General features: G+C 28.7%; 1 protein-coding gene across 1 annotated transcript in view; it reads left to right on the top strand.

Annotated features, from left to right (window-relative positions):
- Positions 1–2840: 2840 nt before the first annotated feature.
- Wnt6 (Wnt oncogene analog 6) overlaps positions 2841–24547 on the top strand; it is a 49861-nt gene continuing 28154 nt past the window's right edge. Inside the window, exon 1 of the mRNA XM_065500680.1 lies at positions 2841–3095. Within this exon, the coding sequence (XP_065356752.1) occupies positions 3034–3095 (62 nt within the window). The 5' untranslated portion in view covers positions 2841–3033. The remainder of the gene's footprint in view (positions 3096–24547) is intronic.

Raw genomic sequence — 24547 nt, 5'->3', positions numbered from 1 at the left:
ATTAAAAACATTAATAACTAAAAAATTAATTTTAATTTAAAAAATTTATATCTTTGCAAAAACTCAATAAAAAGCAGTTTTTGACATACATACACAACCACTTTTTTGAAAAAACAATGACTAAATCTTAGGGTAAAACTGGTTGCAGTATAATTTTTGAACCTTTTGTCTATTTCTAAGAAAATAAAAAAAAATGATACAGATATTCCAACAAACGAGTTAGATATTAGCATTTTTATGCTAACGGCATGCAATTCACCATACAAAACGTATGAACATACCCAGGTATGTTGCTGTTGACGCGCGTAAAGCAGTTCTGCTGTTGACATAAAGGTTAAAACGGGGTTAAACACGGGAAAACGCATTTTATTCGTAATTATCAAGCCTATTTTTACTAACAGGATGCTATTTGTTACTCGATACTATTTGGAACTGAAGTTGTGATCACTCATAGTTATTTCATACCAAAAATCGATTTTTAGTATAACTCAAATATCATGTAGACAAATCTGAATAAACAGATTGGTACTTTTGGTATTAAAATATTTGGTACTTCCCCATCTATAAAATGGGGAATTTTGAAAATTCACTTCAAGAGTAAAAAGGGAAATTGTTACTTTTTCTCCTAATATTTTAAATTATTAAGCTTATAGACGTAAAAGTTAGCTGTTGTGTACCTATAAATAGAGGATATATGGTTCTGAGTGAATGAGAATACAAAGGCGGTAACTATTGGTACTTTTTCTTTATTTATTATACAATGGATGTTTCGATGTCAATAATAAATTTTAGAGCAAATATTGCATGGATTTACATTATCAGATTATACTAAAATTTTTAAGAGTTGATGTGTCACAGTTATCAGAAATGGGTAGTTAACCATCTAGTTCTCAACAAATGTTGTTCTTTCTCTTTTAAAATTGCATTTATCGCTCATTTGCTGCAACAACGTCATAACTCAAAATTCGGTTGTTTTGAACTGTGTAATACAAAATATTCGCCGTTCTTTAGCCTTTCATATAGTTTTATCAGTTTTAAAAAAATTAATTTAATTTTTGGATGAGAGTGTTTCATTTTGACGTTTACAACAAAAAACGTCAAAATGAAAATTCATGTTTTCTCGTATATTTGACAAGTAAAAATTTGGGTTAAATACAGATAAGAAAGATATTAGTATCTACTATTTAAATCAGGTTTTATTTCAGAAATCGCATGATTTAAGAAATAGTAAAATGTCATAAAACATTCAAAGTCGTTTTTCTAGAAACGACTTTGTTGCAGCAAATGAGCGATATGTATATTTAGTGGATTCACAAGGTTATCATGTCGTATTGTCATAATGTTCTAATATTTCACAATTCATGACTCGGCTTATCTGGCTCTCTGCTGGCTGGTTACGACAGTAAAATAACCATATCATATTATTGAAATATCATACCATTATGACATGATAGGATACCTTGTGAATCCACTAATTGTTTAACAATCTTTAGCAGGTCGAAGGCTTACTACATTGTTTTAAATGGATTAAATAAAACTATAAATAAATAAAATTATTAATTAATTTCTACAAAATCAGTGTTTTAAAGGCGTTTACGTATTCACACCATTTCTAAAATTGTAATTTTCTCAATATTCTCAATAAAAAAAAGATACAAAATAGATTAAGACAATTAAAAATTGGCTCTAAAAAAACGTGATAAAATTCTTTTAAAATATGTACACTATAGACTACGGGTGGATATTAAATTTTACCAGGAATAGTAGAATTTAACCAAAATGTAAAAAGCATTATGCTACTAAGCACCTACGATAAATAATATGCGAGATACATGAGAATATGAATGAAAAGAATTTGTGTAACCTTTGACCTTTAATATGTTGAAACTACTATTTTCCTTTTGCTGTGATCTACTAAACACCTGAAAGTTGTATTTATATTTAGATCAAACTTTTTATTTCCTAACATTGGAAATGGTGTAGTTTAATAAAAATCATATTATATTGCATTTTTCACGCTTTTAACAATTTTGTTACTTTCATAAGCAACAAAGTAGTATCCAGCCCACAGTGTAACCCCAGAAAAACACCAGCTTACAAAACCAAGAAATAAAAAATAAAAAAAACTCAAAACTTCATAAATTCGAAACAAAAATCCCTTGTAGTCTACTCTCATACAAATTAAGCCAAAATAAAGAAAAGAAGCCAACAGTTTCAATCCAAAAGAAAAAAAAACTCAAACAAAATTAACGAAAATGAAATCCTTTAAACTTAGACACAAGAGCACTTAAATACAAAAAGAAGAAAACAAAAAAAAAAACAGTTCCCATCATTTCAAAGCGGCTTTTAAAACTATTTTTTATAAGATTTTGTTGTTTCATTTTTTGCACTTTTTGATTTTTTTTGTTTTCATTTTTTGTCCAACTCCACACCGTGTGTTGTATCCCTTTTTCGTATGACCGGCCGGGGTAAAAAACAGTCCATGAAATCGCCAAAACACAACAGCAACAGATACAAAATAAAAACGCAAAAAATAATAATACAAAACCGACAAAAAATCAACTCCTTCCAATGTATTAAAACAAAAAAAAAAAAACAAAAAATAAAGGCAGGCACATTAAACGTAATCGTATTTAATTTAAAGTTTCCAAAGAACGAATCAGTACGCGTGAGACTTTACAACAAAATTGACGCGTTTTATTTGTGGCTAAAAAAAACAAACAAAATATTTAACAAAAATACTTAAAATAAACAAATAAATAAATAAAATTTCTAATTTTTCTTTATAGCTTAAGTCCTTAGATTAAAATAAAGAAACAAAATGTTTAATTTAATATACGAATACAAAACGTGGTGAGCAGCTGTAAATAAATAAATTGTCAACTATTATTAGTTAAAAAAACAAAACAAAAATCAATTATTTAAAAGTGTCAATGTTTAAAAGAAATTTAGTTTGTAACCAATTGCTGGACTATTGTATGAAAACTTATAATAAATAATTTGCAAACGTTAAGATTGTGGCACCGTTGAGATATGCGGTTATTTATGGTGATTGCAATTGTTATATTTGCAATGCCAATAACTGGACTGGGTTGGTAAGTGTTTTTAATCTATTTATACTTCATAAGTACATACTTTCTATTCTGTAAGATTTGTATATTAAATTAACCTTAGACTAAATATGCAGCTGCAAGTTCACCATAGCGGTTTTATCTAAAAGCTAATGTCCAAATCCAAATTTCAAAATGAACTTGTACTTGCCCGTGCAGCCACTCAATCAACGCAAGTAACTTGTAACAGAAAGGTCCACCGGGACGTATTAAATTTTTCGAAATTGTATAATATAATAAAATTTCAGCTAATCTTAGTTGTTGCCACGAGAAAATTGGCTTGGAAATTGAAAGTAAAACAAAAAGAACCCAAAAAAAATCGATCAACGATAAATTTTTCATTGGATTTGTCGCGTTCTTGTACCGAAGTCATAGTATGTTATCAGTTCTAATCGTTTTAATAAAGTCATAATCAAGAAATTTAGTGGCTTTAACTAAAAAGAGGTTACAACATATAATTATCACACTTAAGATTTATAAAAGTGTGTCGCGTTTGCTATCGTAATTAAGTTTTCTTTTTAAACAGATATTTTAATTATTTTAACATTCAATTATTATTTATATTATTAAAAATTAAATGATTTACTAAAGTGATAAAGCAGCTGAGAAGAAGCCGTGAAGATTTATTGAAATTGACAAAAGCCAAAAGCAATCTGCTAAATGAAATGATTGCGATAGAAAGAAAATGATACATTTCAGCCTCATATCCACAAGCACACATTAGGAGAAGCGGTAAAGAAGGCAGAAAATACATTAACAGTTGGCTTAGGCCTAGTTAAAGAGTTAAAGTTATTGAAGCACTATAGCAAATAATATATACAAAGCTATAGATAGTTAATACAATTTAGCGAATCCATATTACAAACGAGGCGGCAAATTAATGTCGCATGCTAAATCCTACTAAAGGTTATAAAAATGAATTAAATTACAAATACAACCACATTATTCCATTTATGTTAAGAAGATTAACGGTCAATTTTTCATTTGATTTTGTTCATGTTCCATTGTCACGTTCTTGTACCTAAATCATCGTTTGTTATAAGTACTATGTCAATTAAGTCAAATCATAAAGGTTGTTTCTTTAACTAAAACAAAGGTTACCACATACAATTATCACACTTAGGATTTATAAATGTGTGTCGCGTTTGCTATCGTAATTTAGTTTTATTTTTAAACATATGTTTTTATTATTTTAACATGATATTGTTGTGAATTGTGATAAATTTAAAGAGATTCACTAAATTATAATGAATATTATGATAAAGAAGCTGAGAAAAGTCGCGTAGAGTTATCGAAATTGACAACAAACAATAGCAATCTGCAGTAAGGAATGAGTGCGATAGAATGAAAATGATACATTTCAGCCTCATATCTACAAGCAAACATTAAAAAAACCAGTAAAGAAGTCAGAAAAGACATTAACAGTGGGTTTAGTTAAAGAGTTAAAGTTATTGAAGCACTATAGCAAATATTATTTAAGCGAATCCATATTACAAACGTGGCGGAAAATGAATGTCGTGTGGTAAATCCTACTAAAGGTTATAAAAATTAATTAAAATACAAATACAGCTACATTATTCCATTTATGTTAAAAAGACAACTCGATTAACGTTAAATTTTTCATTTGATTTTGTTCACATTCCAATGTCGCGTTCTTGTAGCTTTATCAAGTCAAATACAAATTTCGTGGCTGTAACTAAAACAAAGGTTACTACATACACAGTTATGATTTATCAACGTGTGTCGCGTCGCGTTTGCTATCGTAATTTAGTTTTCTTTTTAAACATATGTTTTTATTATTTTAACATGATATTGTTTTGAATTGTGACAAATTAAAAGTGATTCACTAAAATAAATAAAGAATATTGTGATAAAGTAGCTGAGAACCAATAGCAATCTGATATTCATAGATGGAAAGAAAAATTAGAAAAATTAGATGGAAAGCCTAATAACCTCAGGCAAACATTGGGAATAGCTGCAAAGAAGCTGTTGGTGGTTAATGCAATTTTGAGTTGAAATTATTTGATCGCAGTCGTATTGCAAACGTGACGGAAAATTAATGTCGCATGCTAAATCATAGGTTGTAAAAATTAATTAAAATACATAATATGTATATTATTTCAATATTGAAATATTATTTCAATATGACAACTTCCAACAGAAAGCCACATTATTCCATTTAAGTTAAAAAGAAGTAAGAGAGCTATATTTGGCTGTGCCGAATCTTATACTTCAAAATAAAAAATCAGGTTTTTCAGGTTTTTTAATTTTTTGGAAAAAAAAATTTCGTATTGTTTCTTTTAATTTTTTTTTTTAAATTTTAAATTTTTTTTTAAATTTAAAAAAAAAAAATTTTTTTGGTGAAAAAAAAATTCGGGTTAAAAAATATTTTTTCCGATTTTGACCCATTGTAGGTCCAACTTACTATGGTCTTATATACTTCGTTGCAAAGGTCTTTGAAATATATATGTATTATTAGAAATCCATATTGTCTATATTAATGAATCAGTAATCCAGATATACATAGGTCAAAAATCGAGGTTGTCCTGGTTTTTTCCTCATATATCAGCCATTTGTGGACCGATTTTGCTGATTTTAAATAGAAACTTCTGGAAAGCATGTCTGACAGAATTATTGAAGATTTGGATCCCGAAGATATCAGGGGTCTTCAGAAAATTGATTTCAACAGACGGACATGGCTTAATCGACTCCGCTATCTATAAGGATCCAGATTATATATACTTTATAGGGTCGGAAATGAAAAATGTAGGAATTATAAACGGAATGACAAACTTATACATATATACCCTTCTCACGAAGGTGAAGGGTATAAAAATCACTTTATAAAAATTATGTTCCAAATTTATCCGATTTCACAAGCTTTTTGCCTGTCTGCAGCTAACCCAGGGTCTCTGGCGGGAATCGAACCCACAACCCTCATCACTCTATCGTCTAGTCTATCTGGGCATTTTTCTAGATGCATGTCTCATGTTTATTGCTAATATATAGGAAACGGCAAAACTAAATGTAGTGTCACTAAAATGCTATCGTAAAATGGAAAAATCAAAGGCGTACGAATGTCGCGTTCTTGATGCTGTCAATGTTTACATGTATATATATTTTAGTTAAGAGGAAATCGCTTTAAAAATATTATGCTCCAATTCGCTGATCTTTGCTTTTTCGAGATTCAGTCTATAACGATTTCTATGTTTTGTCACGTTCTTGATCCCATGTTTATTGCTAATATATTGGAAACATTAAAACCTACCTTTTCAACATAAAATAAAATGCTAACAAAAAATGGAAACAGGAAAAACCACTAAGAAAGTATTGTCGGTCAAGACCGGCTACATAATACCCTACACTGAGTATATATACAAAACATTTTTTTTTAAAAAAAAATTTCAATAATTTATTTTATATACCCTTCTCTGATCCAGGTCAACTCAGATCCAGGTCAACTGTTTGGGGGAGGAAATAAATTAAAATTTATTTTACATCTTTCTTTATTAATTTTTATATGAAAACATTTCGGTTTTGTGAGGGGGAAATTTCCTTTTTTCGCTCCCATGGATCCGCGTCTGGATAGGTAAATAAAAAGTTTTAACAATAATTAGTTGCAATAAAGTTAAAACACTTTTATATTTATATAATATATAATTAGTGCCATTCACTTAATATAAAAATCTAAAAAGAGGAAATTTGTATTTAAAAACTCTTCAGGTGTTTTTTCTTATATTAATTTACACTGATTAATTATATATTTAATTTAATGTTTGTAGCCATATCCATAATGTAGCTTATTGTATGGCTCTTTATAAATTAAATTAAATAATTTGCTGCAACCAACAAAAGTGGGTGGCAGTGATCGTCATGCAGTCTATCCTCAGATCATAAAAATCTTGATGTTGGCAACTTGTGCAGCTACGATGCTTTTTTGTGTTTGAATTTATTTATTTTTTTTATAGGAAAATGAAAAAAAAAAATAATATTAAATTAAAAATCATTTGCGTAAGTCTTTTTTTTGCCTTTTGCCAATTGATCGTATGTTGACAAGTTCATTTTTCAAAAACAAAAATTGTGCAATTTTTATTTTATGAAAATTTCATATTTAATTTTTATTTTCTTTTGGGGGCAATTCTTAGCCCCAATTCATTCATTAATTTCCACTGTTTCATTTTGACACTTTTTTTGTGTAAAAATATCTTTAACTTTTGATGTTTTAATCAGTCATATTTTTGCTCATTTTAAGTGTATTTTTTCCCCCGTTTGTAATTTATGTTTGAGGTGTGTGCAGCGCTCGCTCGCTTTTATGTGAAATTTTTTGTGGCCAAATTTCACTTTATTTTTGATTTCAATCATATTTTTTTTTTATATTTTGTTGCATTTCAGTGACAATTTCCTGTGTTTTGTTGGATGCCATGAAATTTTCTATTAATTTTCTTCATTTTATTATGTCAAGTTTATTTTGTATGGCTGCTGTTGAAAATAAATTTTCACATTTTTCTTTTTGAAATTATGGCCGAAAGGTTGGTTTGATTTTTAAGTAAATCAAGCGTATGATTGGCCAAGGTCAATGTGTGGTGTGTGACGTCGTTTATTGAGAATACGATTTATTTTTGTTTAAATTTTTAATTTTAAATAATTATGTTGCATCTGTGAGTTGTATGAGTTTTGAAAGGAAATAGGAAATGAAATCATAATGATGGTTAATGGATGAAATATTGTTAATGGATAAATATATTTAAATAGTAATATGTGAGAATCATTTTGCTTTTGGAAAAGGAATAGCTTCTTTTAGTGAAAAATTGGAAAAACATATAATTTTTTTAAGTTTATTAAAAAAGCTTTTAATATAAAACATTATTTTTTATATAAAAACAAATGTTTTTTAATTTAAGCTTTTTAAAATAGTTTTTTTTCGATTTTTTTTATAAAAATATTTTTTACAAAAGCTTTTTTGTACAAAAAGATTAAAATTTTTTCAAAACATGTTTTTCAATAAAGTTTTTAATAAAAATGCATTAAAAAAGTTATTTTAATAAAAAAATATCAAAAGCTTTTTATAATATATTAAAAAGCTTATTTAAAACTTTTTATATAAAAAAGCTTTCTCAAAACATGTTTAATAAGCAAAATTTCAGTGAATATTTTTTTTAATAAAAAAGCTTTTATTTTTTTTAAAAAGCTTTTAATAAAAATAGTTTTTAAATATTCTTAACATAAAAGCTTTTGTTTTTTTTTAATTGAAATAACTTTTTTAAGTCATTTTGATTAAGAACTTCTTTGAAAATCAATATTTACTAAAAAGCTTTTAAAAAAATCAAAAGCTTTTTTATTAAAAAAAATATTCACTGAAATTATGCTTGTTAAACATGTTTTGAGAAAGCTTTTTAATATAAACTAGTTTTAAAGTTGCTTTTTAATATAAACAGTTTTGAAAAGCTTTTTAATTAAATAAGTTATTTCTTTCTAAATTGTTTACTTTTTTTTAATAAGTAAGCTTTAATAAAAAAGCTTTAAAAATAATTTTTGATAAAAAAATTATATAAAAGATTTTTAGTACAAATGCTTATGACCTCAAAGATTACGATAAGGAAAACCCAGTTTAATTCCATGAAAAATATTTCAACAAAATCAATAATTTCAAATTTAGAACATTCACAAATTTAGGTTAGTAGCATAAAGTCATTAATTTGTTCAAAGCTTTTTTTCGTCGCAAAACAATTAATAACCATTTCAACAAGTATTGAACTAGAAAATAAGTACTGTGACTTTATTGCTTTTTTTTCATTTCAAGTTCAACTCAATACAAACAATTTTCAATACATTAATTTTGTATTTATTTAGGTTTTTTTTGTTGTTCAATATTCTAAATATGTCATCACATTTTATTTGTAAGTCGCAGGCAGCATTGATGGTGGATGCAGCCAGCGGAGGCAACAGCAAACCATATGGAAATTTATGTTTACAGAGAAGAAACAAATCATGATTGTTGTTAGCAGGCAGTACTCGTACTGTACTCATGCCACTACTAGTTTACGCTTCGTTTCTTGGCAAAACCTTGAATGACAGCGTTAGTATTTCAAAAAGCTAAAATAGAAGGCGTGGCTGGCTCGATCGTTCTAAGGCTTTTGTATGGGTATTTTTCGCATTTATTTAATTTTTTTTTCTCATTTTGTGTTGTGCAAATAATGAACTAATTTAATTAGTTTTCAATTAAGTGTGGAAATACGTTTTTCTAATTAAGTTATTATATGTTATGTATGTACTTTTGTACACTGCAAAATACATATTTGAATAAATAAATACATCAGTGATGATTAATTTTTGTTATTTTTTATTTTTTTTTTTCGTTTTTCAGTTTTCATTTGGAAATTTTCAAATGACATCATTTATTTTATTGATAATTATAGGATTGTATATGTTTTCTTGAGAATTGCTACAAAGTATGACAGAAATAAATCACATATAAATCAATTTGTAATTATTATTAGTTGTTAGATTTATAAATAATTTATAGGGTGGAGAAAAATGTATTTTTAAATGTTATTACTAAGCATTTATTTAGTAGTGATACATTTAGTTTATTAATAAATAAGGTATTTGTTAATAAGTAATAGAACGAATATATTACAAGTTCCTGACCTAACAATGAAATGCAATTAGTTTTTTTTTTATTTGATTTGAAAACGTTAATTCCATACAATCCAATCGATGCACTTAAAAAAATAATTAAAAAGAGACTCGAATAAAATATTTAAAATATACTTTTTTAATATTTATCGATTTTGTCGATTTCGTCTCTTTATTATTTGCGCGATACTTCCATCCTCTTAATTCCCAACTCTTCCCATTCCTTAATCAAAATCCGTTTAAACCGGATAAATATTCTTCCATTGCTTGCTATTCTGGGCAATAGAAGAATACAAGCATGATCCTGGGGCAGATCAAAGTAATGGTTTTCTGGTATGATATATCAGTTCTTAAAGATTTTTGTATATTCTTCAGTTATTGTACTAGTTCTAAGCAAAGGTTTTGATTTTCTGTGTAAGAAAATCATGATTTCCCAGCCTTTTCGGATATTTGGACTTAAATTCTTTGAAGCACTTTTGTTAATTTTTCTTTCCAAAGAGCGACTGCATAATCGATTTTATTTTGCAAGGCGAAAGGGAACTAACTCCTGACGTGAGTTTGTTGAATTAAATTTTAAGTGTTCAAAAACTGGTTTTCCCAAAAAATCCAAAAAAATATTTTTCAATACAAAGAAATTTTGCAATAAAAAGATTTTCACCAAATTTACTATTGAGCGTATAATTAAAAATTCGGGATGTACATGTAATTTATTCTCACATGTTGTTGTTATTGAACATTATAGTGTAAACAACAACGTTTTAGTTTTGCGTCGAAAATGTCGAATTTTGTTCCAACAAAGCGTCATCTGCAAGAAGTTTTGCTTTACTTCTTTAATTTGAAAATAAAAGCAGCTGAAGCACATTCAGTGCTCACTGAAGTTTATGGTGAGTGTGTTTTTAATAGGTATCATCGTACGAGAGATGGCTTGTGAAGTTGTGATTTTGACAAGTAAGACGATGTTTTCCCAGGCCAGATAAAAATGTTTGAAGACCAAGTATTGGTAGCATTATCCATGAAGATTGTTGTAAAACTCAGCAAGAGCTTACAAAATCATTGGGAGTTACTCAAGCAGCAATTTCAAAACGTTTGCGAGCAGCAGGATTCATCCAAAAGCGGGGAAATTTAGTACAATACGAATTGAAGTCAAGAGGCCTTGAAGGATTTTGCATGTCCGCAATGATGCTTGGAAGCTATAAAAGAAAATAATTTTTGAACCGAATCATTACTTGCGATGATAAATGAATCTATTACGATAACCCGAAGCGAAAGAGATTGTTTGTAAACACGGCCAACTAATCGAATCAACACCAACTCCAAATATCCATGGCGCTAAGGTAATTATCTGTATTTGGTGGCAGCAAAAGAGTCGTATCTATTATATGCTGCTAAAATCTGACCATACCAAAATATACATGAAACCGTAGTAGTCTATCATGATAACGGTAGGCAATACCTGTTCAAAAAGTATTTAGAATAAAGTTTTTGGGAAGTTCTCCACATCCAGATCGTGGCCCATCCGACTACTTTTTGTTTCGATCGATGCAGAAAGCTCTCTTTGGGATACACTTCCCTTTAGAACAGAGTATCCGAAATTGGGTTGATTCGTTCATGGCCTCAAAAGATGAGCTGTTCCTTTGGCTGGGAATCCATATGCTGCCAGAAAGATGGGAAACGATCATAGCTAACAATGACCCAATCTTTGAATAAATTTTTATTGTACAAATGTTTCAAAATAAAAGATAAAAATTTGAAAAATTCTCGAATTTTTAAGCCATAAAATGTTAAATAAAATAAAATTTCATTTAACATTTTCAGAATTGAGAACCGCCAATTTATTTGCGAATATGTTTAGCTAAGACACAATATGCAAGTAAGCGAAGACACAATACAGTGATACAATTCGCCGTGATTTTCAGCAAATCAAATATTTTGGAGTGTTTTTCTCATGTGGAAAATGTATGGGCAAATCGTGAGTCGTGATTTTTTTTTTTTGGATTTGATCATCTTTATTTGGGAAAATTTACGAAATTGTTGTGAAAATTTACGAATATTTGACTAACTCATAATGAAATCCGGAAGCATGAAATTTATTTTAGAGCAATGGTTTCTCGGGCAAAGTTTCTTGCAATGACTCTAGAACAAAAATCGAGATAAGCTTTTGTACATTTTTTCTGTCCCCTACAATTTAACCCACCCTAATGGGTTATCGTGTAGCAACTCAGTATAACACCGTACGATACTCAATATTAGACACGAACCTTCTATCTTAACTACTTAAGTGTTAAAAAATATTTTAAATTTGAATTATTTGATTTTTTATATTTTATTTTAATATTTTATTCGAAAAAAATATAACAAAATCCGTTGTGAATAGCAACGAAGAAGACTTTTTAATAAACAAGTAAAATGGTATAGTCGGGCAAGCCCGACCTTATGATACCCTACACCGGGTATATTATTATAAACAGTTTTCTTTTGATATGGAACTTATTTGTGTTGAATCTTATTTGAATTATTCTTATTTGAATAATGAAATTTTCAAGAATGTTGCTTATATGGGAGCTATGGAATATTGTTGACCGGTCGTCGCGAAATTAGGTCGTGAGAGTTCGGCTTACATAAAACTTAATTGTGCTGAATTTGGTTTGAATATGTTTATAATTAAGATATTTATGAGAGCTTAACTATTTTCAAATAGGCTAATTGTATGGGGGCTAGGATAAATAATGGGCTGATTCTAACCAATTTCAATAAATAGCCTTTGTCCCTGGGGCAATATAAAAGTTTGTGCCAGATTTTGTCGAATTATCTTTAAACCTACGATCTGTAGTTTGATTACAAGGTTTACATGGATGGACGGACAGACGGACATCGCTTAGTCGACTCAGAAAGTGATCCTGAACAGATTGGTATACTTTAAGGTGGGTGTTGGGATTTTATTTTTGCATGTTGCAAACAACAGCCCTAACCCATTATGGTGGTGTAGTTTATAAACATGGACTTTTCTTAACAAAACTTTTTTGTATACTAATAAATTTTTTTTGATATTTTAATTTGACCTTTATATAAGGATGAAATTTTGACATTTAGTATAGAATATTTGGGTCTTTAACGCACTATTTTTTTAAAAAAATAAGATAAACAATTTTTTTTGGTTAAAAAATATTTTTACCGATTTTGACCCATTGAAAGTTCAACTTACTATATATACATCGTTGCAGTGGACTTTGAAATATCTGTCATTAGATATCCATATCGTCTATAAACAAATAGCAACCGAGCCGGGAGAATTCCGATATATTGATGTATCAATCATGTTTGTAAGTTATTTGGGGACTAAGGAAAGTTGATTTCAACATAAAGATGGACGAACATGGATCTATCGACTTCGCTATCTAGTCCAGAATATATATACTTTGTGAAGGGTATAATAAAGTCATTATTTGAAAAACATCAATTTTTTTTAAGTCAAATTCGAATATATCAGTTTTAAAACATTGCCTGAAATTGGAAGTAACTAGTGCTTCTAGTTTTAATTTCTAATGATTCTCAAATTTGCCAACATTTTACAACCTTAATTGTAAAACAATTCATTAAATTCAAACCTAAAATAAATTCTGATCATGTCACTAAAAGCTGGCTGACCTACATATTCGTTAAACATTGAATACATTTTTGTTTTTTTTTTGTTAAAGATTTGCTAAAATGTTCATTACAAATTTTAATTTTTATCAATGAACTACTTAAGTGATCAAAATACAGTTTTTATTGTTTTTGGCTTTACCACATGCCAAGATTAAACTCATTAAATAAATGTTCTTGCTGGTTTATAATAATTTTTTTTTTGAAATGATTTTTTTTTGTGTTGTTAATAGCAATAGTTTTTACTTAAAAAAAACCTTTAGAAAAAAAATTAAATTAAAATAAAAACAAATGTATCTATAGATATTTGTATAAGTACAATATTATTTATTATCAACAATTAGATTTCTGCTTTTTTCTTTTGATTTTTAATTAAATGCGCACATTTCCGCAGGCGATCATCACAGGCATCAACCTCCTCATCAACATAAAGCTCAACATCATCAATATTGAGTATCATTGAATGAACGAACGAACGATCGAGCGTCCGAATCGATTGGTTGGCTGGCTGGCTGGCTGTTTACTTGATGGATTTCTATATGAGTGGAAACCACGAACCTGAACAATATATTTTTGTTTTTTTTCTTCTTAAAGAAAGGCACTTTTAATTATTTTGGCCTCAACCAAATAATGGCAGCAAGCACACTTTGTGATCTTTGATTTTAAATGGGCAGCCAACCAGCCGGCCACTGCGGCCTTAATAATAATCATCTGGTACATTTGGTTTTGTCAGTCAGTCAGTCTGTTTGTCTGTCTAGGTATCTTATGATCTTCTTTAATTCACAATAATTTCATTGATGCTAAATTTTCATTCAGAAAGAAAATACAGAAGACTACATCTGAAATCGAATTGAAAACAACAAAAAAAAAAAATACGGAAAAATTTCTTTAACACTACTAATTTGCGGCAATTCTTTTCATTCCTTTTTTTAATTTGTAAGAAATTTTCTTAATTTTTTTTATTATAAGTTTTTGTTGATATTATTTGTATTTGAAGCATGATGTAATGTTAAGAAAAAGTCTGCCAAAATATATGTAAAAGGGGCCAGGGGTTCGTTCGTTCTTAGCTGCATTAATTGTATGTAATTTTGTGCTTGCTTTGTTTTGGTTGCAGTCTAATTCTTTTCAAAATTCAGCTCATTTTTACAACAACAACAATAAAATTTTTTAAATAAAATTAAAGCAAAATATTGAAAAAAGTGGCCATATCTGTGGTGATGACATAAATCAGCATGAAAAATGCAATTAAGATGTTTTGTGTGCAACACACAACACAAAACCAACACGACGACGGACGACTACGATCTAAGGCCTGTTGATACAGCTATCGCACTTTTCTTAACTCAATTTCAATTGAAAATTGGGCCTTTGCTCTACAAAAAAAAAAAAAACAAACTGACCAACCAAACTACCAACTAACAGACAGACAAACTAAGTGACTGACTGACTGAATGTGTAACATTAAATTGAAAGATCTAACAGAGTGATCAAGATAATGACAACAAATAACGTCATTTACTCGCCAACTTTGAGCGCTGTTGTTTTTTTTTTGTTTTTCTTTCACTGTTTAGAATTTAAATGGAATATTAATTTTATAGCATTTAAAACAAATTACAAATGCACACACACTCACTCTTATAAACAGATACACAATGAATTGGATTTTTATCAATCATAATAATGTGAATTTGAAAACGTTGGATGAATACAAAATTTCGAAGAAAAAAAAACACTAACTTTATTTATATAAAATTTATATGAGCTTAACTGATTTGTGGCATTAAAATTTAATTTGTAAATATGTACAACGTATGCGAATGTAATAGATACATGATTTAAATTGATTTGATTGACATGCTGTTTGATATTGGAAGTTTAAATCCGAAATATTGTAAAAAAAAACTTGCATACAAACTAAAGTTCACTGTTAATGAGTTTGTCATGTCAGTGGGAAATAACAAATAAAAAAAAAGCAAATTATTTGCTAATAGAAAACACAACTCAATGAAATACGAAGCTGGATAACAACTTTATTTAAAAACAAGTAAGAGAGCTATATTCGGTTGTTCCGAATCTTATATACCCTTCACCAAATTATACTTCAAAATACAAATTCTAAATATTTTTAGGTGAAATTTTTTTTTTCATTTTTTGTTAAAAATGTTATTTTCATTTAATTTTTTAAAATTTCAAAATTTTTTAAATTTAAAATTTAAAAAAAAAAATTTGTTTTTAAAATTTTTTTTGGTTGAAAAAAAATTCGGGTTAAAAATTTTTCCGATTTTGAGCCATTGTAGGTCCAATTTACTATGGTCTTATATACGTCGTTGCAAAGGTCTTTGAAATATCTATCATTAGATATCCATATTTTGTCTATATTAATGACTTAGTAATCCAGATATAGGTCAAAAATAGGTCAAACATCGAGGTTGTCCTGGTTTTTTCCTCATATCTCAGCCATTTGTGGACCGATTTTGCTGATTTGAAACTTCTCGAAAGCATGTCTGACAGAATTATTGAAGATTTAGATCCCGAAGATATCTGGGGTCTTCAGAAAATTGATTTCAACAGACACACAGGCGGACAGACAGACGGACATGGCTTAATCGACTCCGCTATCTATAAGGATCCAGAATATATATTTATAGGGTCGGAAATGAAAAATGTAGAAATTACAAACGGAATGACAAACTTATATATACCCTTCTCACCAAGGTGATGGTGAATAAACAACTTATACAATAAGACAAGGTATTTTTCGTAGTTTTTTGCATATAAAATATAAAAATTAATTTTTCTTCATGACATAACATTTCAATATTTTTCGATTTAGTTTTAAAATATTTTTTTTTTGTAAAATTTTTTAAACCTAAACAATGTTATTTTTTAATTTATCTCAACAAAATTAAAATGTTATTTTTAAAAGTACTTTTTTGGTTACGGTACTTTTTATGTAACAAGATACTTTTCGTACTTTTATGAGATTTTACATATAAAAATAAAATTTCCTTCATTACATAACAGAATTTCAATATTTTTCTATTTAGTTTTGAAATAAATTTTATTTTTTTGGTAAATTTTCCAAAAAAATGTATTTTTTATTTAAACATGTACCAACTAAGAATATATTTTTATCTAAACAAAAATAAAAATTTCAAATAATTACTTAATTTAAAAAGTATTTTTTGGTTTAGGTACTTTTGATGTGACAAATAAAATTTCATTCATATCATAAAAAGAATTGCAATATTTTTTAATTTAATTTAGAAATAATTTTTAATTTGTTTCTTATTTTCCTCATAAGAATCTTAATCAGATGTTTTTGAAATTAACCAAATCATTTTTATAATTTTCCTCACAATAATAATATCAAGGCGTATTAACAAGGTGAGTGCGTCCCGGCAACAAATACAACAGGCATTTTGTTTTTTGTTAAAATGTAGGGTAAATGTCAAAATCAAGGCGAATTAAAATATTACTATGTTATTTACAATAACAAATGTAAACATAAACATAGTTTGACACAAGATGTACATTAAAACACAGCGAATTAAGAAACAGCTGATTTTATACACTCACCTTGTTAATACGTCTTTAATAATAATAATAATATTTTACTGAAACAACAGAAGAATTTAAAAAATGTTATTTGAAATTTCAAAAATATTATAAATTTTCATAAAAGTACTTTTGTTGGTTTAATTAATCGATGAAAATTCAATAAGAGATTAAAGAAATTCGAGAAAGTTTAAACTTTATTAAAAGAAATATTTTGCAAATTTTTTTTTAAAAGTCCCCTAACAAATTTAAAAACTTTACTTTTTTTAAATAAATTTTCAAATTTTTTTTGAAAATTTTCAAAATTAATCTATTGAAATTTTTTAAAATAATTTTGAAATTTTTGTAAATTTAAAAATAAAAAAATTCTTAACAAAAGTTCCTAAATCTTAAAGTACTCTTGTGTATTTTTTAAATAAAGAAGTAGTCTATTGTAATGTTGGAAAATAATTTTGAATTTTTCAAAAAATAACTTTTTTTAAAAAAGTACTCTATTGTCTTTTTTCAAGTATCGAAATAAATATTTTATTGTAATACCTGAAAATATAAAAATGTACCTAAATCAAAAAGTACTCTTTTGTAGATTTTAATGTAAATCAAAAAAGTACTCTTAAGTAATATTCGCCAGAGAAGTAACGAAAAAGTACCACAATTAAAAAAGTACTCATCCTTAGTAGAGTTTAGTAGAATTTCATAATAATTTTGAAAAGTGTCATTTATTTAAAGGTACCATTTGTTTGAAAGACCTTTTTTGAATTAAAAAGTGTTTTTCTCATACTTATTAGTAATTTTGAAAAGTACATACCATTTATAAAATGTTCTCTTTAGTAATATTCGCTAAATGAGTAACAAAAAAGTACCAAAATCAATAAAGTACTTTTCTGATATTTAGTAGAATTTCAAAATAATTTTGTTTTGTTTATAAATCCGTTTTGAAAAAAGTACCTCAATCAAAAAAGTACTTTTCTTACCAACTGATAACGACTTCTGTAAGTCTTTACGATCAATGAGTATTTATAGTCCCTATATGTAACTAGGTTTTTTATGACATCAAAGTATTTACTTAGTCTTTTACTTAAGTCTATTTATTGGAGTCGGTGGATAAGTTAGGTAACTACCAAGACATCATCGGTTTAAAATAATGACTTATGCTCGTCATTTCGACAAATAGATATCTATCAGTGCTTAGTTACTTGTGGAGTAAATATATTTGGTCATTTTTACCTGTAGATATTGATTTGAAATTAATGTCAAGTTACCTTATAGATAAATTTATCTGCAGGGTATTTTACACCGTAGATATCTAGTTTTTGAAATTACGGGCATTAAAATGACGTCATATAGACGCGGAGAAAAAATATAGTTGTACATGTTTATCATAACTATTTCAAAAATTTTAACAAGTCTGTTAACAATATTATGGTCACTGTAATTATATAGACTAGAATCGACCGGTGGCCGAAACTCGATCACTTTTAAAACGCTTTTTACCACATTAATGGAAATAATTTTTAAAAAAAATTTTATATTGTGCATATCTAGAGAAAATAACTTTTTAAACAATTTCATCAATATTGGTGGACAATAACATACTTAAAAGTGTACCACAAAAAAGGGGTGGCCTATTTATATATGTATAAGATTATTTCGGTAACTATAATATGTTTTAGTTACCATTCACATACTTGTAGCAATCATATATGTATATGGTTGTAGTAATTAAGTATATGTTTGTGGCAACCATTTTTATGATGTAATACTTCATAATATTGTGTTCTCGGATTATGGTTCTCATACAATATAATGATTCATCATGAACATGGTTGCCATAAACATATTTTATTACTACAATCATATATATGATTGCGACAATCATATTATGGTTACCGCAATCATATACATAATAACAGTGACCATAATATAGTTTAAAGCTTGTAAATATGTTGGAATTAACTATATTTTTTCTCTGGATGTATGTAAGTACTTAGTGTAGTTTTGCTGGGAAAAATTCTAAAGAATCAAACAGCAAGTTTTGTGCAAATTATTGCCAAACATTACACTTTTCTCGAAGTCTCTTAAAGAGTCACTACAACCCTAACAAATATGTAGTTTCTACAAAATTTCTCACCTGAGTCATACAGCAAAAAATCCTTGCGAAATGGTCCACGCGAATCAAAGTATTACAAAATCAACTGATTACCACTGATTTTAGCAAAAACACCCAAAAAAATAGCAACAAAATTAGAAAGAAAATAAAAGGTAAAATCAAAATAAATTAGAAATAAAAAAAACAACAAACCGGCAAAATAACACAAATTGCCAACGACACCAGACAAAGATACAGACAGACATAAATGTTGTTACAGACACAATGGGCCCAATGCCAATACAACGCAAACGGGATGTGTAATCAACAGCTAGAGGGAAAATAATAAAAAAAACAAGTAAGAAACTGACTGAATGAATGCATTTATTGTCAAAAAAATAAATAAATAGAAATCTAGTAAATAACAAGAGCTACATACAAAAGAACAAATATTAAAGGTCATTGAAAACAGAAATATGAAAGCACAGGAGAGAGAAAACACAAGATGTCGCCTTTAGAGCAAAAATAAACAAATTGGCGGTAGGTAAACTTGAACAAGATCAAGTTGAGGGGCACTTAAGTTAAACGTGCAGCATAAACCCCACCAACCCAAAATAACACACACATGTGCTTAGTTTCATTCAATTGCTCGTGCTTATGATCATGCAACATCTTGTTGTACAACAGCAGGATGTTACGTTTACGATTTATTTTCATATATTTGCAATATCTTTTGAGATTAAATATTATTTCTTGATTTTTCTTTCTTCTAATTTTTCAATTTTTATGCACAGATTTTAAATTAGAAGATGGTGGTTTATTTTTAATTCTTTAATTTTGTTTCTTATTTTTTGGTTTTTAATTTAATATGATGTGAAAATTTATGCATGTCTGTGCGATAAAGTTGAACATTTTTAATTAAGTATTATGAAGGCGTGTATTTATGTATAGATTGTATATTGTGTTCTGTTTTAAACAGTGAGAAGCAAAAAAGGCTGCGGTAAAGCATATGCAATTTGTGAGAATACGCATCTTTGGATGCAGATCACTTATAAACTTAAAGTTTTGATTTTCTAATACAACAAAATGGCCTATAATTCTTAATAACCCGAGATCTACTTACACATTTGCATCGTGCTCAAGCAATTTAGGTTGGATATGTCTCGTCTTGCTGATATCACACGATCATATAGTCAATTCGTTACCTGTCACGATCTTCGATAAATTGGAAAGCTTTTAAAAGAGTTGCTAGTTAAAAAACAAATTTAGAAATCTTTTAAAAGCTGTAATAAATTGACAATATTTAGCCAAGTTACCATGTTCGAAGTAAAGGCACTCACTTTTATCACACACTGTATAATTCTCGATGTATCTGAATAAGTGTCAGTATGTCTGTTTCTGTTTTTACAATTTGTTCATTTTGACATTAAAATTTCACCGTGATTATCATCATTAACATGATCACAAGCATAATTATCATCAACTTTATCATTATAAAATATATAAATAAATAAATATAAATCTAAACAAATAATAAAAATAATAATAATAAACTACAACGTGTCATTTTGAGTGATCGTGCCAAAGTGTGGACATTATAATTAACGCAAAATGCAGACAAGCGGAAATGTTTTTGTTAGTTTTTCATCAACAAATTTCTTTAGAAAATTTTCAGCAAGAAAAATATGGCAGAAAACAAAAACATAATCACATGAGGGCAACAACAACCAAACAAGATATGACAATAGTTTTGTACCTTTTGCAAATGATAAGTTTATCTAACTGAATGTTGTGTAAGCAAAACTACACAGAGAATATTGTAAATTTTGTGTGAAGTAAATTAGCTACACTTGTTAATCGAATGGCGCTTTGAAGTTCCTTCGTATTTTTTCTTCTTATTTTCGTTGTTAAAGTTCTATTTTTTTTTTCTTTAGGCTGTGGAATAGCTATTTATTTTGGTTAAGTTTTTATTTATTTTTCGTACAATATTTATTTATGTTCTTTTTTTTACAATGTTGTCATTTTACGCTTAAATTTACGTAATTATCCTCAAGAACATCAAACTTATTTTGAGGTAAACTTTGCCACAGTGGTCTGGGGGAGGATAAATAATGCAAACTTAAATTTGAAACATTTGTACAATATAAATTAATACAAAGTATTGGCCATTAGGTATGTATATAGCTATGACATTTTCCCATCATTCTGGCAACATATGTATTCCGAGCCAAAAGAACTGCTCATCTTTTGAAGAACGAATCAAGCCAATATCGGATACTCTGTTCCAAAGTGAAGCGTATCCCAGAGTTAACGTTCTGCATCGATCGAAACAATTAGTAGTCGGATGGAACGCGGTCTGGACTATAAAGCGGATGAGACAAAATTTCCCAACCACCTCATTCTAAATAAGTAGTTTTTAACAGGTATTGTAACATGTGGCCGAGCGAATATCAAGGTTTCATGCCTGGGCGTTTTTCGGCCAATGATCGCTTCAAACGAATCAGTTGTGTTCGGTACGAATTCTCTGTGATGGTCTGGTCACATTTCAGCAGCTCATAATAGACAGGACGCTTATGGTCCCACCAAATACAGAGCATTACCTTAGCGCCATGGAAATTGGGTTTTGGTGTCGATTCCATTGGTTGGTAGGGCTTCACATACGATCTCTTACGCTTCGGGTTATCGTAATGGATCAATTTTTCATCAGAAGTAATTATTCTGTGAAAAATGGTTTTCTTTTATAACGTTGAAGCAGAATTTCAGACAAACTCAACATTCAAGGATTCTCAGCTTCAATTCGTATGGTACCCAATTTACCTGGTTTTGGATGAATCCTACGTTTTGAAATTGCTTATTGAGTAGCTCCTAATGATTTTCCAAGCTCTTGTTGAATTTAACAACAGTCTTCATGGAATAATGCCTTCAATTCTTGATCTACAAACTTTTTAGGCTGGCCTGGGCGATCTTTGTCTTCCGTGTCAAAATCACCACTTCTGAACCGCACAAATCATCTCTCGAACATTAAAACCATAAGCTTAGTAGAGCAAAACTTCCCGTATATGACGATTCGTTGGTACAAAATTCGAAATTAAGGGTTAATTTCCATTTTTGTGCTGTTATTATAAATACTAGACTTCATGTTATATTTTTTTAAGTTTCATAAAAATCGTATCAAAAATCTTTAAATTAGAAATTCCAAATAATGAAAAATTTTACCTTTGACCTTCACAATTTTAATTTTAACGTTTTCCAATTTTAGTAAAACTTTCACAGTATATTTAGAATTATCTGGACTACAATATTCTAAACAGGTTTTATTTAAAATCCATAACAGTAAGGATATTGAGACCATTCCCCAAAATATGCTCAAATAATTTGTTTTTCTTGAAAATTTTAAAAATTTAAATCGCAGGTACCGAAAAACTGTACAAGATATTTTCATAATTTTATTCCCTATTATATTTTCAATAAATCCCAATGCGCTGATCAAAAAATTCTGAAATTTGTTTAACAAAATTTTTAAAAAATTGAAAAAGGAGCTTTGAAACCTACCTGCGAATAGGTAGGTTTTTTAGGCTTCGGAATTCAGCAGAAAGACTCTATCTATAAAAAGTAATGTTCATTTGATCATCATTTTGTACCACTGTTTGCCGATCATGTTTTTTTTACCGTAACGAAATATAAAATGTGAGTTTTTTGTTTTCTCTTTCCTTTAGTTTATGATTAATGTTGACGTTTTTCCATCAACGCCAGCAATTTCAACTCCACGAAACCATATTATCCTTTTTCCAAATTAACTGCAGCATCCAGTACAAGACAACAGCAGCAGCAGCAGCAAGAAAATGTTGCTGATGTTTGCCATTGTTATTGCAAATATTAGCTACACCTTATTTTATTCTTAACAGGAACGTGACTATACTGAAAATTATGAAATATTAAAACCGAATTGTTCATAAAGTTTTTATATTTTTTGTATTTTGTTTTATAATTTAGCATTCGTTTGTAACTTAAATAAATATAGAGTGTTTTTTTTTTTGATGTTGTTGGTTTGTTGCTGCATTGTTAATGAAAAATTCCCAATTAGACGCACTTATTTGAAGTCAAAGAGGCGTGAGAAAAGTAAATATAGCTTGTAACAGGCAAATAATTGTACAATGTCTAAAGAAGAAGATACAATTTTTAAGTAGTTTGTGGGTAAATTAATGAGAAATTTTAGTAAGGGAATTAAAAAGTGGTCGGAAAATATTTTAAAAATAAACTATTTTGTTGATTTCGGAGGGTTTTATTTAATTGAGCCTGACATTTTCTTAAGTTTCTTGTTGAAACATCTAAAACGAGCAAAATCTGACTTAAGAACTCATAGGAACTTCAATTGTAAGTGAATGGCTATTAAATTATTCTGCTGATTTAGTTTTTCATCTTTCTAGATCAGTGATCGTTATAGAGAGAACCATAAAGTGGATAACTTTCTTTCTCAGTTATATTCTGACCAGCTATTGGTTAGAATTTTTGTTTCTTATTTGATAATTTTTATTAACTTCGATAACTTCGGCTCCTGATGGCTGTGAGAGCCAAGTATGATTCAAGGCTTTAGAGAGCGATCAGCTCCCTGTTTCTCAAAGACTATTGCAAAAAAAAGGTATACATTGTTTTTTGCGTCCCATTGATCGTCGTATATGTGAAACTTTAATAAATTCACTTCACGTTTGAACGCTAACATTTTAAATGAAAACCATTTTGAATAAAACATTTTTTACATAGAAAATTTCGATTTTTGTTTCGCGGAAAGTTTTGGTTACAAAATTATTGGGAGCTTCTCAATCAGCAATTTCAAAATGTTTACAATCCGCAGGTTTCATCCAAAGGCAGGTAAATTGGGTATCATACGAATGGTAGCTGTTGCACCCTAAAAGACGAGTTTGTCTGAAATTCTGCTTCAACGTTATAAAAGAAAACCATTTTTACACAAAATAATTACTTGCGATGAAAAATGCATCCATTACGACAACCCGAAGCATAAGAGAACGTATGTGAAGCCCTACCAACCAGCCGAATCGACACCAAAACCAAATATCCATGGCGCTAAGGTAATGCTCTGTATTATGAGCTGCAGAGATCTGGTCAGTCAATTACAGGGAACCTGTACCGAATGCAACAGATTTTTTGAAGGGAGCAATGGCCGAGAAATGCCCTGAATAAAACTTTAATATTCCATCAGAACAATGCTCGGCCACATGTTGCAATACCTGCTAAAAACTAATTAGAAATAAGTGGTTGCGAAGTTTTGCCTCACCCTCTTAATAGTCCAGACCTTGCCCCATCCGAATACTATTTGTGTCGATCGATGTAGAACTATCTCTGGGATAAGCTTCACTTTTGAACATAGAATCCGAAATTGGATTGATTCGTTCTTGGCCTCAAAAGAAGATCATTTTTATTTTGGCTCGTAATCCATATATGAACAGAAAGATGGGAAAAGGTCATAGCTTAAATGGTCAATACTTTAAATAAATGT

The sequence above is a fragment of the Calliphora vicina genome, chromosome 2 (assembly GCF_958450345.1).
Source record: "Calliphora vicina chromosome 2, idCalVici1.1, whole genome shotgun sequence".
NCBI lineage: Eukaryota > Metazoa > Arthropoda > Insecta > Diptera > Calliphoridae > Calliphora > Calliphora vicina.
The sequence above is the reverse complement of the archived record's forward strand: the minus strand, read 5'-3'. Positions and strand labels throughout refer to the sequence as shown.